The 18,452-nt window shown below is 41.6% G+C and overlaps 1 protein-coding gene across 1 annotated transcript; it reads left to right on the forward strand.

Annotated features, from left to right (window-relative positions):
- Positions 1-346: 346 nt before the first annotated feature.
- ism2a (isthmin 2a) lies at positions 347-17,729 on the forward strand (the record flags this gene model as incomplete). The annotated part of the gene is made up of 6 exons (XM_079174733.1): positions 347-406; positions 5,420-5,668; positions 7,757-8,051; positions 12,920-13,054; positions 14,076-14,144; positions 17,212-17,729. The coding sequence occupies 6 exons, from the start codon at positions 347-349 to the stop codon at positions 17,727-17,729; spliced, it is 1,326 nt and encodes a 441-aa protein (XP_079030859.1).
- Between the last annotated feature and the right edge of the window lie 723 nt (positions 17,730-18,452).

Genomic DNA, 18,452 nt, shown 5'->3' on the forward strand with positions numbered 1-18,452 from the left:
CAGAGAGAGGAGGACATGGTTTACTCTGGAAGCTGCGCTACACTACTGAGAAATGTCTCAGCTCGGCGCATTAGCGCTCAACTTATTGGATCGTTGTATCCTACATGTGCATGAAATGAACACAGGCTACCAACGTTAGAAAGCGAATATCAGGGGTTATTACAATTAGTGGAGCAACTCGACGCGGAGCGGCAGCGCTGAGGAAGTGCACAGACAACGTTCACGTGTGCCACTTTCATTTGTATTTGTCCTCCGTGCTCACCGTTATTGAACGAACCCTCCTGTTGCATCTGTGGATACAGACTGAGGGATTCTGCGCCTCGATCAGCACGGCGTTATGGTAAAGATGCGCCGCGGGGAAGCGTCCCATCTGTGGCTGCTGATCCTCACCGCGGTGTCGGTGTCAGTACGCGGACTTCCCACGCACTTAAAGCGGACTTCAGCCAGAGACAGAAATACCACAGAGTCTGTTACTGAGGTACTATTCTACTATACTGCATGCTGCCTGGACTTAGGGCTGCAGGCCGTGGAGATACAATGCATTTTTAAAGGACCGTCAAGCGAGACGTGATATTTGTATTGTACTATATTTTTATTTCTGCCTGTAGTTATAGTGATGAGAAACTATTCCTGCATATCGAGATTTAATACGGACACATTGCGTTTCAGTTTTTCAATCTTTGATGTTGAATATATTAGAACTACACTCAACTTAACATAGAGCCTTATAAATTGGATACTATTTTCCTTGTACTTGTTTTTTTGTCAATTACATGTAGACTTATACTGAGACTTTTTTCTATTTTTTATAATTTCAAACACTGAAGGAGTGCAGACAAGAATAGGGCCTGTAAACAGGTCCTTGTTTGAAGTGAGCAAGATGGAATACAAGTATTTCAAGTTAGATTTACTCACTTCCACTTACTTTACTTACTTACCCAATTAAAGACAAGAGTTATGCTGTAACATCTGTATATTCTATCTTCAGTTAGATAATTGATAGCCTACACAATGTGTTGAAAGTTTGCCTCAGAGCTTTACTACTTTACTCACATTTGTTGTTGTCTAGTATTTGTCCATTATTTTGAAGGAAAAAATACCAAAAATGTCCAAAAGACGCATTCTCCCAGGGTGTCCTATGGTGTTCAAACATCAGCTGTTGCTGTAGTTTAAGTGTAATCATTGAATAATAAAGAACACCTGATGTCTAAAAGTTAGAAACAAAAACAACATGCTTTAGGGTTGTAGAAAATGGTGTCCTTCTATCAGCCACAGTGAATTTCTTGCAACGTTACTCTGTTGGTTGACTGCAGCTCTAGCTAACTACTAAACACAACTCCAAATAGATGCTAGTGTCGTCTGGATGAGTAAACACACAATAGATTATGTTAATGTTTAATGATTGCTGTATCAACTTCACCATGCCGTGTCATTTATAGCTTGTTGTGGAGTTCTGCCCCCATTTTTCCAAACAATGTACAATACAGCTTTAACTTATAAATATCATGACGTTTAATAGTGTACACCTGCCTCACATGAACGTCAGTAATGTTCATAAAAAGTACTTCCTGATGTTAGATCCAAAAACAAATAATTAAATACATTTGGCTTACCAGCTTTAGAAAGCTACAGCTAACTCAAGGCCGGCATAGCTTCACTTCACTTCCTGTCTATACTCGTCTTCTGTTTGTGAGGGAGTGGGAAGTTAGGTCTGCTCAGATGCTTTAAGGTTAATTATACAGCATTTTGGCACATTTGACTTGTCAAGATGCTTCAACAGCAGATAAGGCTCCATACTTCCATTTGCTCTGATGTGCACTGCTATTACTCTGCAACAACAGATGACCTGAGCTGTATTGGTGGTCGTCAATGACACATTTTGCATTTCTTGCAGTGGCAGCCCTCATGCAGTCAGGTGAAGTAACCTTTTGCTCAGACAGAGACTCTCAGTCAAGTCTCATGAATGGACAAATGGCTGGCTAGGTTTGAGCTCTTGGACTCTTGGCAGAGAGCATGGCTTCACGCAGTGAAGAGGTGAAAGAGCGTTTTGTGAGTAGCCGGTTTAATCCAAAAATCAAGTGAGTTTGCTAATAATGAATTGAGAAAGGGATGTCACCTCCGACCCTGTTGGGGTTACATAAAGCAGACTGAGAAGAACTTAAATGACTGGTGCCTTTTAATGAATAATCTACACAAAGTACTGACCTAAGTAAACCTCATGACATCCACAACATTACATTACAAAACTCTGAATCGGACTCTAAGTTTTTGAGCAATTTCCGCTCAAAAATCTTTATGTCTGTCATACTTTAGCAGCTTTTTACGTGTTTTCTGTGTATATGAGCAGAAACAGAGAGGGCAGAGGGCAGCTTGCTCCAGCCCCACCGCTCTGCCAGAGGTGGGTAGAGTAGCCAAAAACTGTTACTTTGCAAAGAAAATAAAAAACTTCAGTAGAAGTTAAAGTAGTCATCAAAATAACTACTTGAATAGAGTACAAAAGTATTTACTGAAAAACTAGTTTGAAGCATCATGTGCTCTTTAGGTCGTGCACCTAACCGGGTCACAGATCTTTTCCTGGCTCCACTGTTCTCTGGGCTCACAGCTCCACTCAATCCGGGCTCTGTGTTTTTATTAAAATGAGCAGTTGGGTTCATGTTGCTCACAGGGAGCCATGACGCCTGACTTAGTCTGGGGACCCAATATGAACTTGTGCTTTTAGACGCAAATAGCCCCTTGACTTAACCAAACTCGGGACAATGAATGTGAACAGTTATTGAGTGTGGTTTGCAGGCTGCACATTCATCAAACAATCACAGGGGACATGAAGGTGCTGCTGCTTTAATAATAATTCTGGATGGATAGTCATCCGTCTCCACTCCCTCTAAAGAAGGCTTGCTGAAGCTGATGCCACATTTCGTGGATGGCGTGAAATTCTTGAGCCAGTTCAAGTTTAACTTTTGTTTATTGTGGGATGGACAGCTCTCAAATGTCCTGCACCCAAGATGACGTAAAGATGAAACCGTATATCATAATCTATGGTTCAGAATATATGCTTTGCGTGATGATCCTGTGGAAGTGCTGGATTCTTTGCCCCTGTAGGGTTTCCAGTGAAGGAACATAAGCTAGTGTTTTCACTGCACACATGTGTGTGCAGCTAAAGAGAGCCCACACACATACATTCAATGTGCATATACAATCCTTAACATATTAATATGATATGCAGAAACAATAAACTTAGAGTTTCCTGAAATTGATGAGGTGTTAGCAACTGGATAATTTCTGATCATCTCTGCTGCTCTTTCCTGTCTCTCTTCAGCTGTTCTATCCAGTTAAGGGCAGGAAGCCCAAAGATTATTGAAAAAACAAAACAGCCAACAACTTGTCAGTGCTCTTTGGTGGATGAACTATCTGTGTGTTCCAGTACCCATACGGCCACACTCTTCAATATGCCAGACAAAAAGATTGTCCCAAAACATAGCATGTCAAAAGTACCAGGATGTTCTACCACATCTGGTCGTATTTTGCAGTGTACAAGCCAGCAGGCTTTTCTAGCTATTCTGACCCACAATCCTTTTGTGCAGCGGATATATGAGCAAGAGGGTCAAAGTTTTGTCAAGTAGTATGTCTTAATTGAAAACATTCTCCATGCAACAGCACATGCTGTGCAAGGGCATCTGCAGTATGTGCTCAAAGTAAAAAAAAGAAAAAGAAGACACTCTGTACTTATTGGCCGACTTATACACAGATACGATATATCTGCAATGCACTTATGTCAGCCGATGCGGTGTTCTAGCTCGAGCTTGCATTTAGCGTTTCTCACTCAGGCCCAACAAACATGTTTTATGCATTTTCTAACCTTTTCAAACCTTTAATATATTTCATGCAGTCCTTTTCTTATTCTCTTCTATTGGCACATTTCGACCTTAAAACAGCAACTTATGGAAACTGCAAAGTTGTCAGTTGCTAGGAATTATGACACCCACCATGCTCATGTGTGTCCAGTCTGGTTAAGAGTGTAACAATGGTTTGGAAAGTGGGGGCCTGGGGGTCCTCCCCCCATGGATAAATACATAGATATAAGAAGTCACACATTGTCAAGTTCTTTTTAATTACGAGGGGTACATTGGGATAATATGTTCTCACCCTTTAAAAAGAAATATATATATATATATATATAAATAAAAAATTGTTTAGCTGCCTTCTCATTATCTTTTGATTTAATGACTTACTATCTCCGCCAGTGGACTAATGCGATCGCTCCCATATTTGTCCACGTTTCAGTGAGTGAGTGTGCATCTATGAGTCTGTCCATGCTCAATCTTGCAATCTGCTGCAGTAAGCTTAGATCACACACACTTTCAATTGCATGTTTTATACTGTCAGCAGGCAGCCACTGACTGCCTGCTGACTCCTCACACTCTACTCTAAACCGGCCCCTGGCCGGATAGGGGCCACTGGTAATAACACAGCTGAGTGCATTTCCAACCCCCAGGCGCTACTCTGAGACACAGAGACACAGAGAGGCGGAAACTGCTTGCTTACCTTTACTGTTTTGGACGACTGACAACCGATGGAACTACCAGAACTCACTCTGCTGAGTACCTTTCGGTCGCTACTTTGCGGTCAGAGACACACTGGGGGAAAACTTTTTGCTAATTTTGACTGTTTTGGATGGTGGTTTGGGCTAACACCTAACAGAACAACCAGTACACACACTGCTTAGTAGGCCTACATCCACACAGCCACTCAGCCCTTGCTGTGCGGGCAGACAGCTGGGCGAGTTTGACTTATTCTGGCAAGATTGTGTGACGTGTCTTATCTAACAACTTCGAGCTGATTCTTCTTCAAGAGTTTAATTGAAGTGTGTTTGATGACGCATTACAGGACATTGGTGTCTAGATGGGGTTGAGCCAGTTGTGGGTTGTATTCTTTCAATCACACAATATATTGGTCATTAAAGACACCTCTGAGGGAGATCTGCACTCTACTGAGTGCATTTTTCTAGTATAGGAACATAATCCATCTTACCTTCATATATCCATGCTTAACTTTTACATTTTAAGATGGTGAAAGAAATCAATGACAGGCAGAGATCCATTCATCAAACGTTTCTGGTAAAGACCATTTCTTTCTTATCCTCCTCAATCCCCTCAAAGAAGCAGTGTTACAACTCTCGTCACAAAGTGTCAGAGTGAGTCCACTTGAGTTCTAACTACCCTGGTGTACGCTAGTGTCACATCAGCTCGGCAGAGTTTGCGATCAAATTAATGTAAAAAAAAGCACATACCTCCCTGGATGCTAGGCCCAAGGAAATGATCGACAGCTTCACTAACTGTTTTGAAAATTCTACAATTTCTTTCTCTTTCATCTCATATGTTATATGGTAGACAGCATAATCACTGTCATTTTCCCCTCTCAGGCGACAGCAGAGCCTATTCATGGCAACTCTCATCAGACTCTCCAGGAGCTCCAGCAGGAGAACCTGCTGCAGATTCTTCCCTCCAGCTCATCTCTCCCCAGGTCCAGACACCGCTGGTCCCAGCACCATCACCAGGGTGTCCTCCCTCCACCTGAACCGGAGGAGGACCCTGAGCTCTTCGTCCTGGACCTGAGGAACTTCCCAGAGCTGGCCAATGCAGACATGGGCTCACAGAACCCCAACATCCAGGTAGGCAATATGCATGTGGAAGAAAGTCTAAATGTTATGTTGTGGACAAATTGTATCATCGGATGCAGGTTGAGGTCACTTTTCTCATAGCATGAAGGGTTCATATCAAGTGCAGGTGTTCCAGATTAAACCTGTAATCAAAGGAGGTGGGGAGTCCTCTTCCATCACTTTCTCTTCAGTTCCTGTTCTCAACAGCGTGCATCTCCCTCTCGCTCCATACATCCCATACAGCTGGTTTGAGTCAGGATCCGTTTCAAGTTACCATATGCAGGACCTTTAACAGTGGGGCGCTCCCAACTTGTCCATGAACTTCAGACACAGGGTTTGGGGGAAAAGTGAAAATATAAAACATATGAGAGCCAAATCTAAAAGGTCAAAAGGTAATTTTTAAGTGTGACTGTGAAGCCAAATCCTAGTGGAGTCGTTTTTTAAGGGAACAAGCGTTAAGACGCGTGGAGTTGATTTACAGAAATGGTGATTTGACTCTGGAATTCACTGCTTGGTCAATAGAGTGAGATGCTCATAACATTCTGAATTCAGCAGAGACAGAATATAGCCCGTTTTACCCCACATCAAGTACAATACATGTACACGTGATTTACTAAGAGCCATGCAGAACTTCATGATTCCAAGTTTATTTCAAATTATAATTAAACACTACATTGTGAGGTGTTGTGTACACAAGTGCACAAAACTAACTAACTAATATATTAACACTGAAGTGTATCATACATGAAACAACAAGAACTACTCAAGAGAAATCTACAAATGAACTACATTTATTGGATGAGGATGTTTTTGGGATTTCTGTATGGCACACAAGGGCAAGGATGTTCAGCATCATTTTGGAATCTCTGTCCTCAGGTGCTGCTTTGTCTTTATAAACAGTTGCTGTTGGAAACGTAGGCAACCTGGGTTTTGTCTGGACCTGTGCGTGTAAATGTGTGTATGCACATATGCATGTGTATGACTGCGAGAGAGAAACAGAGATAATCAGAAGTGAACATGGTATCAGTTCATCTTTCCATTCAACTATATTTTTCATTTCTCTCAGTCCCCCTCCCCCACTGCACAATAACTCTCTTTCATAAAAGGAGAGAAGACTTTTAATCTGATCTGTAAATAAACAGTCTTCTCCCGAAGCAGTGACATCACTGCCCTCATCATGTCTGAGAGCTTGTACCAACGTGTAAAGTTGTGATATACTGTATAACATACATCTTTGTAGAAGAGCTTTTTTACATGCTACTTTGTTACATTTAGAAATTTAGACATTAAATGAATAAATAGATCCGCTGGCTACTGTAGTTGCAGCAATATGTGATATATACATTTTATTACATCTATGAGGTGTTAAATGAACGTAGCTGCAACAAGTTACAATCAGGGCTGTGTTTTTTGGGTAGTAGTAAAAGATAATTTCATGCATCTATACACAAACAGTCTCTCTCTAGCTGTGTGTGTTGTAATCAGAGCTTCTCTTTGCTTTGTTGACATAGCAGGCCGGCCACATGGCTTTCAGTGCATGTTAGTGCATGCTAGTGCATGTGTGTTTGCCCCACTGGTTAGCTCACGGACGCCCCTCTGTGCTGCTCTCATACAGCATGTACAGGTGATAAGGCCGCCCGACCCACGGCTTCGTCATAGAAGTGTAGCCCCCACCCTCCAGTTCCCCCTCAGGTAAACACTGTTAGCTCTGTCAGCACTGTTGACGATGTTAGCACTGTTAGCACCAGAAGCCGCGAGCCGCCATGTTGAGAGCTGTGCGGAGGCAATAGATATGCTCATAATTTTTAGTTTAGCACATTTAGGGTTCTTTATGTGCTGTTGGAATTGACTGTCTGCTCTACAGAGGCGTTTTTGTGAGCGATGCTGCTCTGTCACCATTTGACAGTTATGCCACAGCAGTCAACTTTGAGCCATTTAACCAAGTTGATGAATGTATTAGTATTATAGGTCTATATGACATTGTACCGCAAAATTACAACTTTCATCCAGTTATAATGAGGTCACTGTCAATCACTGCAGTATTAACCGTATACTGTTCTTGTATTATTAAAAATACTAAGTATTTGGTGTTTCCTTCAGGTGACCATCGAGGTGGTAGATGACACACAGACGGAGGTGGAGATGGACCTGGTCAAGGATGGTCAGCGTAATGACTGGTCCGTGTCATCCTCAGAATGGGCTAACAGCCACAAGAAGCTGTTCTGGCCACTGTTCTGGGAATATCCAGAACAGTTGGAGAACGGGCTGGAAAGAGACAGTTTGGAAGCACAATCGGAGGAATACATCTACGACCCAGAGGACCCCTCTCTCAGTGGAGTGGGGGCAGACTGGGGTAGTAAATGGAACAAAGATTGGGATGCAAAGGATGACTACGGTAAAGACGCTCTCTGACACGAAAACAGTACAGCTTTGATTCACACAATATGAGGCTGGATAAAGTGAATTATATTGTCAAATCACAATGAATTTTGACAGTACCTTGATTAATGTAAAATGATCATTTTCATTATCATTACAATCATTAGAGATGTACCATGTCAATCCTACGGATCAGTATTGGGGCCGATTCTGGCATATTTGAATGGATTAGTATCTAAAGTAAGGCAGATCAAAATCTGATCCTCCCTGTACTCTACTGTTTGATGCACCCAAGTGTTCGAGCTTATATCACAGCCTACAGTGCAGCATTCCACCATATATCAAGTCAAAATTAGTGTTATAATTTGAGGAAATAATTTGCCGCAGCAATGCAAGTGACTCAGAGTTCAGACACAGAGGTTAGCAACATGCACAAATGTGCTAAACTCTGATGCAACTTATTAGCAAAGAGCAGAGAAGGAAACATTCAGGCAGCAGCTCCTCCTTTTTAGCCGGTGCTAACCGCCGCTCTCATCAGTTCGAATGACAATCAATGTTTAGATTTGTGTTCCATTTTAAACACATGGATGATCTGGAAAAACGTATATACTTGATTGTATATTACTGCAGAAATTTCCATGACATCATAGTTTTGAAATGACAGTGTGAGGCATAGCCTTTTCCCTTTTAAGTGTCACAGCCAGAGGAAAGAAGCTGTTTTGAAGGCTGGTGGTTCAGCAGCTGATTCTTCTGCATCTCTTTCCAGCAGGCAGCAGGTGAACAGGTGTCTGGGTGGGTTTTGTCTTTTAATATCCCTTCAGCTCTTCTCAGGCTCCTCTTCTCACCGATATCACTGATGCTCAGCAGATGGTGCCAACGATGTTCTGGGTGGTTTTAATCACCCGCTGTAGAGCCTCTTGTCCTGTACCGTACACATCCCATACCAGTTTGTAGTGTTGGCAGACAGGATACTTTCTGTTGATCCTCCTTTGTAAAAGTTGACAAAAACCTGGCATGGGAATTTTGCCTTCCTAAGTTCCCTTTAGAAATACAGCCATTTATGAGCTTTCTTCACCAGGCTGGAGATGTGTGAGGACCATGTCAGGTTGTTTGTGATTCTGATTTCAGCAACTTAAAGCTGCTAACTTGCTCCACCTCATCTCATTTGATATAGACAGGGAAGTGTGTCTTCACCTCCTTTTTTCTAAAATCAGCAATCAGCTCCTTGGTTTTACTGATGTGGAACAGTAGGTTGATCTCTGAGCTCCACTCTGAAGATTGATGATTTCCTCTCTCTATGAAGTCTCATTGTCGTTTGTAATCCGTCCGATGACATTAGTGTCCTCTGCTAACTTCACAACAGAGTTGTCTTTATGTTTGGGGTAGCAGTCGTGGGTGTACAGTGTGAACAGGAAGGGGCTGAGCACACAGCCCTGGGGGGCTCCAGTGTTCAACACTAGAGTGGAGGAGGTTTGGCTGCTAATCCGAACTGCTTGGGGTCTGTTTGTGTGGAGGTCTAATCACCAGTGGCAGAATTAGGTACTCAAGTCTAGAGGGCTAAGTTTACAATCAGTTTAATGGGTAAAATTGTGCTGAAGGCCGAGCTGAAATCACCAAACAAGATTCTGATGTAGGTTTCCAGATGAGTGATGGCTGAGAGGAGAGCAGTGGAGACAGCATCCTCTGTGGATCTGTTGGCTCTGTATACAAACTGGTGAAGGTCCAGGCTGGCTGGGATGTTGTTTTTGATGCTGGAGAACCAGTTTCTCGAAGCACTTCATCAGAAAGGGGGTGAGTGCCACAGGGCGATAGTCATTCAGACTGGACACTGCAGACTTTTTAGGTACAGGGACGATGGTGTCTGTCTTGAAGCAGGTGGGAACGCTCTCCTGTGACAGTGATATGGTGAAAATATTAGATCATATATCTGATAGCTGGTTGGTACATGTTCTTAGTATACGACCAGCAATGTTATCAGGCCCAGCAGCTTTACTCATATTCACTCTCATCAGGGTTTTCCTCACATCCTCTGGGGATACTGACATTGGGCGGTCCTCTGAGGATACTGACAGTCGGGGATGTATTATAGCCAGTGGATGTTGAACATGGAGTGAAGTCACTGTTCAGTTTGACAACTTCTGAGACATTTCATTGCCCTGCAGATTGTGTGCACCTCCAGGTGACTGAGCTTACAACTGTCTGACTTGCATATTGCAGCCTGATGAGACACACACACACACACACACACACACACACACACACACACACACACACACACACACACACATACACGCACACATACACACACACTTTCATGTTCTCACCCTCTCACTTTCTTTTCCCTCTCATACAAAACGCCAGCTGGCCGTACTTCCTGCATGATCATTGGTGTGCTTATGACTTTCCCCCAAAGTATGCAGTTTTCATTAGGTCACAGTGCATCATTACCGTCTGTGTGGGAACAGGTCTGAAAGGAACAGTTCCAGATCTTTGAGGCTGGGCTAAACTTACTGCCATGTTTATCATTATCATTCTATTATAGCCACTGCAGCTGTCATTAGTAGTAATAATTAGGGCCCGAGCAACCGACAACGTCGGGCCAGCGAAGGCCCTATTGAAATTCGAACACACATAGTACATCGGGTGCATATTTGGGGGACTTGCCATACTCGAAAACTCAACAGATTTGGCACACTTGTCAGGCCTGGTGAATATAGCCATCTGATATAGGTTTCATATTTGTGTGTAAAAAATGTACTCCTACACGCTGGCTCCGATTACTACCAAATTTGCTGTGGATCATTATTGGATCTAAGTCATCAAAAGTTCTTAAAAGCTTTATGATAGCTCTTTGCGTTGACAAGATATGGACCAATAAACTTCTTAGGGGCGGTGGCTTAATATCAATACACAACTTCCCAACCATTGGTCCAAATATCACCAGATTTTCAGCATATGTGCACATTGCATCCTGTGACATACCCTGAGATTGTTGCATTCAACCACTAGGGGGTGCTACAGTAAACCCGCAAATTTGTGCTTTTTGTCACTTTTTGCATTTTTCTGCCTTCGTACTCTAACGAACTCCTCCTACAGAATTTATGCAATCTTCTTGAAATTTGGTCAGGATGCTCGTAAGACCTTTGTGATTAAAAGTTATCAAAAGCTAGAGTTTTCGTGGAAGAACCTTGACGTGGCGGGGCGGCAATTTTGCCTCATTGTTTCTGAAAAAATAAGTTGTTATAACTCCAAGGTACATTATCCAATCTGCACAAAACTTCTTAAACATGATGCCACTTCAAGCCTGAGCATATTTCAATTGAAAAAAATTAAATAACTCATAGCGCCACCTACTGGCAAAAGGAAATGTCATATTTTATATTTTTATTTACTCCTCCTAGCCAGTTCAAAAGAGCAGCCCCGGAGCTACGCTTGACGTACATGTATGAAACTTGGTCAGAACATGTATCACATAAAGACGTAAAAATAAGTCTCCTGAGACCATGCTCTAAACTGTACCGGAAGTTGGCCATTTAGATTTCTATGTAATCTTTTGATAGATTTTGGCCTATTTCTAGTTGCCATACTTTAACGAACTCCTCCTAGGGACTTTGTCAGATCCACTTCAAATTTTGTCAGTCCAATCTCAAGACCGTTGTGATTAAAAGTTATCAAAAGCTTTACGTTTGACGGAAGAGCTTAGCCGTAGCGGGCGGCTACTTTACGTGATTCCCCATGAAAAAAGCTAATGTAACTCAACTCGACTTCTTCCAAACGGTCCCAAATTTCACATGCTTGATAACACTCATGGCCTGAAGATGTCTACACGTTCATTTTCATTAATGCTCACAGTGCCACCTACTGGCGAAAGATAATCTGCGTTTTCTGACAAACACCATCCGCACCATACACTTCATATGGAGCAACACAATGCATGTTTGGTCGATGCAGGATAAAAACTGTCAGACTAGCGGCTTCGCTGTCCGACGGTCGTGGACGTTCTCGGCCGCGCAGGCCGGAGTCCCGCCGGCACCCCGACGTGCTGGAGGATGCGAGGGCCCGTTCATCGCTGCTCGCAGCTTTTATTTTCTCTGTTATTGTTTCTGCTAATATTAGGGCTGCTACTGCAATTACTACTGTAATTATATGTATCATTTATGTCATATGGATTGACTATGTTGTTCATTCTCTGCACATGGCAAAGCTCTATGAGGCAAGCTTGTGATTTAGGATGTTGGGCTCTACAAATAGAATTGATTTGAAAGGTTTTATGGAGACCATAGATCAGGTTAAATCAGGTAGCAAAGCTTTGTATCACTGACTGATTTCAGAAGGATTCATTTGACTCTTTTCTTCTTTCTATAGGGCACTGTTACATTGCATTTTCTTATTAGCATATAATCTGATGATGTATTTTTAAGTGTCTTATTGCAGAAAGGAACTAAATGAAGGAACGGGGAAGTAGGCCAATGCATTCAGCTTCAGCATTAAGATCCAGTCGTTCCTAAAACGTTGGCTCTGAACTCTCGCTAGCATTTTGAAGAGTTGTTAGCATACAGACGTTATCACTCACACTGCAAGAAGACATTCATATGGGCTGCCCCCCCCTCCACTGTCTCCCTCAGTCTTTTGAAGTTCTCCCCCTCTCTCTTCCCTCCTGCAAGCCCTGTTTAAATACAGAGGAGCATGTCTCAGAGGTCCCACGCTGTCGTTACCCTGCTCTTTTCAGCCGCTACTTAATTACATAACACACATACACCAGCTGGGCGAGGAATTCACTACTTAACTTCAAAGGCCGCTCTTAATATATGATTCCATAGTTTTGCTTCCCCCCCCCCTCTAAGCTGTCTGTTCTTCATCCATCTTCTCGCTCTGTGTTTCCAGAGTACGAGGAGGAGTGGAGTGACTGGGAACCCTGCAGCGTCACCTGTGGCCACGGCACCCAGAAACGCACCCGCTCCTGTGGCTACGCATGTATGGCCACTGAGTCACGCACGTGTGACCTGGACAACTGTGCGGGTAAGAAGTTAAAACTTTGCGATGTGGCAAAATTGTAAAAGTCTGACTTGTGTAGCTGCTATTAACCACTTTTTGATGATGGTATTTAATAACAAAAGTAGCATAACAATGTTTTAAAATTAGTCATCAATCACCTGAAAATCAGCTCTCTAATATTTGCAGATTTAAGGAGATTGGATACATTACATTTTCAAATGAGCTACCAAGCTCATCTCACAGCAGACAAGCAGGCCTCTAATTTATTAATTTGGTAATGATCATCTGCCTTTATAGGTATAATCAGTGTGGCAGGCCCAAGACGCCACTTTGGTTGAGGAGTATACAATCAATGAAGACGACTGCTACCTAGTAAACATTGATGTAAACAATGCATCATCTTTAGCAAACCTGGGCCAAAGTTGTCGCTAACTTTGGGGCTGACCCCTTCCCTTTAATCGGCAGGTGGCAAGCAAGATGCAGGCTTTGTTCTTGAGCACTTGTAGCGTTTATACACCAACGGCCTAAACTGTACACACACACACTGCTACATATAACAACTACAGTATGATCGATCAGTGCTAGGCTATGCTATTATTTATAGCTGTCCACACGTCTATTTGCGTTTTCGCATTGACTTTATTTGTAATTGCGTGTTGGGATCTCGCAGGAGCGTGTTTGGATGAAATAAAATGAAAACTAAATAATTTATAATAATATATAATATATATAATAATATATATAAATAATTTTATTCATACAATTATTAATATCAATACGATTAACAATTATTTATAATAACGGGGCCCCACCCTGAGGAAAGTATTAACATTTAATGTGGAATAATACTTTAACAGTAAAGGTTGAATTTCAAATCCTACAACAGACATTCTTAACTATTGCAGAGTAAAACAGATAGTGAAGTGTTAAAAGTCATATCTATTCTTATTTTGTTTATTAATGTGTATGTATAATGTCATCAGTGTGTTTTTTCAGGATATCATTTAAGCACCTTAAGACAAGTCATTTACCCTCTGTCATGTAGACACTGCAACGCCAGTGACTGACCTAACACCCATCCAGACGACCAACAGCACAGAATCCCTGGACACAAGTACGTATAGAGTGTGGGTGTATTTTTAGTCAACAGGTCAAACTCCATGTTTTCAATGGGTAGTGGCCTGTATATGAAACATTATCTTCCATTCAGTGGTAACAATCATTCAATCACACTGGGAGTGCCTGGTTTAGAAATCTCCCTTCCTAGCATGTTGAGAGCTGCTCTTCTGCGTCTGTCAAAGAAACCATGAAACACTGGGTCTACCTCCCAGAAATGTTTTAATTGCTTTTTACTTTCCATGTTATTGCTCTCCTGCTGCGTAGCCTCAGTCAGAGAACACTATAGTTCTTCTCACTCTGCAAACATAAAGGAAACAGCAGGACAGGAGAACACAATCCAGCGTCTGACATGTTGCCTCTCAACCCTACATTTACTATAGGAAGAAGCTTTTAATTTCACCATGGCCAAACATCTTTTTCTTTAGTCATTAGTCATTTTATTACACATCTATCTGTAACAGGAACTTGTTTTGAACAAATAGTCAAGGACACTATAAAGCTGCATGAATAAACTCAGAAACTACACTAGAAACTGAAAGTTATTTTGTACATTCTTGTTTTTCATTCTTGTATTTCCACTGCATCATGAGAACCATGAAAATTAGGCAAATTAGAGTTCCTGAGAGGATCCCTAAAGCCCTGGAAAAGTTCCTGAACGGGAAATGGGTTATTAGTTTACTTTGTTTTTGCCATTCCCTTCCCGTCAGTTTGCAGTTATTTGAATTAGTTTTAGCTTTGTATCATTTTAAACTGAAATGCTGTGTGATGCGATTTGCATTGCATGATTGGCTGCACGAATATGGTCCCTTATCAATACAAATCTTTAGTGATTGCGTAACTTACGCTTAGTTCACATTACTCAGCTTTAGCCCAGATTTTCCACTTGCCGATTTAGGGATTCATCTTGGTGAAATGATGAAATAATGAGTGTGACAATCACAAAAACTTGTGTTGTGTGAGCAGAACAGCAATCTGAAGACTTTGAAAGTTGTGTAGTGTGAACTAGAGGTTGACCAGTGGTCTTAATGATATGATAATAATAAATGCATAATAATACTTATAAATACGATATAATAACGAGGAGATGATGAGTGGATAAGTGATTTATCAGCTAAGACCCTCTCCCAAGGGAAAAATCTGAATTAAAGCTGGAAGCAGCGATGATCGGGCCCTCGCACTCTGCGCGTGTCGGAGGTACTGGCAGGATGTCTGTGACCATTGGTCAAGGTGCCCCGAGATAAATGTTTTTTTTCCGGCATGGAGAAATTATGTATTGCAAATATTCCACCATTTTTTTTATCCACTGTGTCCACAACATGCATTATGTTGCTTTATATCAAGTGTAGACCACTGCTACGCCATTCCATTGAACGTAAAGCTTTTGATAACTTTTATTCACAACGGTATTTAGATTGTACTGACCAAATTTGAAGCGGATCTGGAGTTTGTTAATGTCTTGCGCTTAAAAATGGGCAAATATTTATGAAAAATCCACAGAAAATTTGAAATGGCCAACTTCCAGTTGGATATACAGCATGGCTTTAAAATACTTTTTTTAAGTGAACATTGAATACATGTACTTCCATACATCTAGGTGAAACGCTGGGGACTGAATTTTTTAATATTTGTAGGGGGCGCTATCGAAGCAATTTATGACGGGCAAGCCCAAAACCCATATCAAATATTTGTTTTCATCAACTTTGGCCCATGTGCAAAGTTCCATGGGTTTTTGAGTATCCTAATCCACAGAAAAATCAAGCTTCCTTTTTCATGGCAAATGATTCGTTACCTCGGAAACGGTCTTCAACGGCTGGCAAATGGCGTAAAATGGGCGCCAAGCCACGTCAAGGTCCTTCTATGAAAACTGACCATTTTGATAACTTTTCATCATAAAGGTCTTCAGATCATCCTGACCAAATTTGAAGTCGATTGCATTCGTTGAAGTACAAAACCTGAAAACGAGGAAAAATGTATTAAAAATACAAAATGGCCGATGCACTGTAGCGCCCCGTAGTGGTTGAATGGAATAAAAATGTGATGGTATGTTAAGAGGATGCAACGTGGACACATGCTGCAATTATCGTGATGATAGGCCAAATGGTTAGGAAGTGTATTAATATACAAAGCCACACCACTATTAAGTTCATTGGTCCATATCTTCTAAACGGATGAGATATACAAATAAATAAATAATCAAATATAAAATGTTTATACCATCCCTGATATGCATGCCAACATTGGTGAGTTTTTGAGTGTGATAAAGCCCCCAAAAAGCCAATTCATTTGCAGAATAATAATAAACCCAACATTTTTATAAGGGCCTTCGTGTTCCGTTGGACAATGCTCGGGCCCTAATTAACAATCTTTGACTCTATTACAGACTTTACAAACTGGATAACTGTTGAACTCAACATCTAGGTCAAAGTAACACCGAAATAAATAAATCTGAATCATTGAACGTCAACGTTTTCATTAAACTAACCATAAAAAAATCTAAGTGAGAGAATTTTACATTTTTGTAAGGGAAACGTCAAAGTGAAAAAAATGTCACCACCACATGCCACAAGCTGGAGTTTATGACATGTTTTACTTTGTCGGTTATGTTTTTTGCCTAGTTGAATCAGTAAGTGATTTGATAGATTACATCGTTGGAATATGTTCTATCTGATCATAATGGGTGATGTGCTGTTATGTGGTTTATGACTGGCCACGATTACTTCTCAAACCAATAATGTTGGTGCATATTCCCGAGGTCTGCCTGTCCATCGTGGACTAAGACCTCATCAATACCTCAGTCTTTAAAAATGTAGCACTGGGGCCATTGTCTATTCTGGGCTGCTGTAGGAACATGTCCGACTCTGTTCCTATGTCGATAGAAATATCTTTTTCAAAGCTAACCAAAACTGCTCTTTGTCTCAGGTCATTATACACTGATTAAAACAGTTATGAATATTATTTTCCATTTTTGCCAATAAATTAAGCTAATTTAATTCACAACTAACTGAAGAATGTTAAGAATTTCTGTCAAAAATTCAAACTTTTTCAAATCCCCCCCAACCTAGATGTAGACAGCTGTGAGAAGTGGCTAAACTGCAAGAATGACTTCCTCCAGAAGTACCTGCACCAAGTGCTCACAGAGCTTCCCAGCTGCCCATGCTCCTACCCTTCTGAGGCTGTTTACAGTTCCGTCAACATCCAGGACGGAAAACATCGCAAGACCTTTCGCTGGATGGACGCTAGCGGACCCAAAGAACGCCTGGATATCTACAAACCTTCAGCCATATTCTGCATCCGCTCAATGCTGTCATATGATAGCACAACATTGGCAGCACAGCACTGCTGCTACGACGATCAGATGAGACTGATTACGCGAGGAAAAGGAGCAGGAGCACCAAATCTGATCAGTACAGAGTTCTCACCAGAGCTGCATTACAAGGTGGATGTACTGCCCTGGATCCTTTGTAAGGGGGACTGGAGTCGGTTTCATTCAGTACGGCCGCCCAATAACGGACTGGACTGTTCAGATAATCCCCTTGAACAAATATTTCAGGTGGAACTTAAAGAGGCCAAGGAGTACTGACAGTGTGGGGCTCTGGAGTCACAACAAGAAGGAATGACAACATGGGGAATTTAATGATAGCTAATCAAATCCCCATTTCTTTGGTTTGTTGTCTCCATCCTGCACAAGCACAGGAAAAACTGAACTGCAATTTTAATACAGTGTTTCTTTAGTCCTGTTGCCGTGCATGAACTCCTGACAACCGAAATACTTCCTTTCAAATAATATGAAAATATGAATGAAAGACATGGACAACCAATACTGGTGTAGCTTTGTATACTTTCACTTTGTTCACAGCAACAAAAATGAAATAACACTGTTGGAACGATTGGAAGGACAATGAAAATCAGTGCCGATGTTCTACTAGAACCTTTGTCAGCTAATCCCTGCTCCTGTATGTTCTTATGGAAGTGGCGTGTGTGTGTACAGTATTTGTGAGTGTGCACAGAGGATGCGCTTATTTATTGGCCCCTAAACTATTTTAATCAGATCTAGTGTCCTGCGAAAGGAATTCCCGTCTAGCTGGTAAGCAGCGAATAAAGTCAAACGGACCTTTGGACTATAAATGCTGACAGAATTATTGTCAGAGCATATCTGGGGTTTTCTTCCAGTCCACATCTTCCATGAAATGCAGGAACAATTCTGGTGTAAGTAGGCCCATCTGAATTGACATCCATGTTGTATATGGTATCATTTCCTTTGGTACAAATATTTAACATTCCTTCAGCATTAATGCGCAAGCGG

The sequence above is a fragment of the Pholis gunnellus genome (assembly GCF_910591455.1).
Source record: "Pholis gunnellus genome assembly, chromosome: 15".
Lineage (NCBI taxonomy): Eukaryota > Metazoa > Chordata > Actinopteri > Perciformes > Pholidae > Pholis > Pholis gunnellus.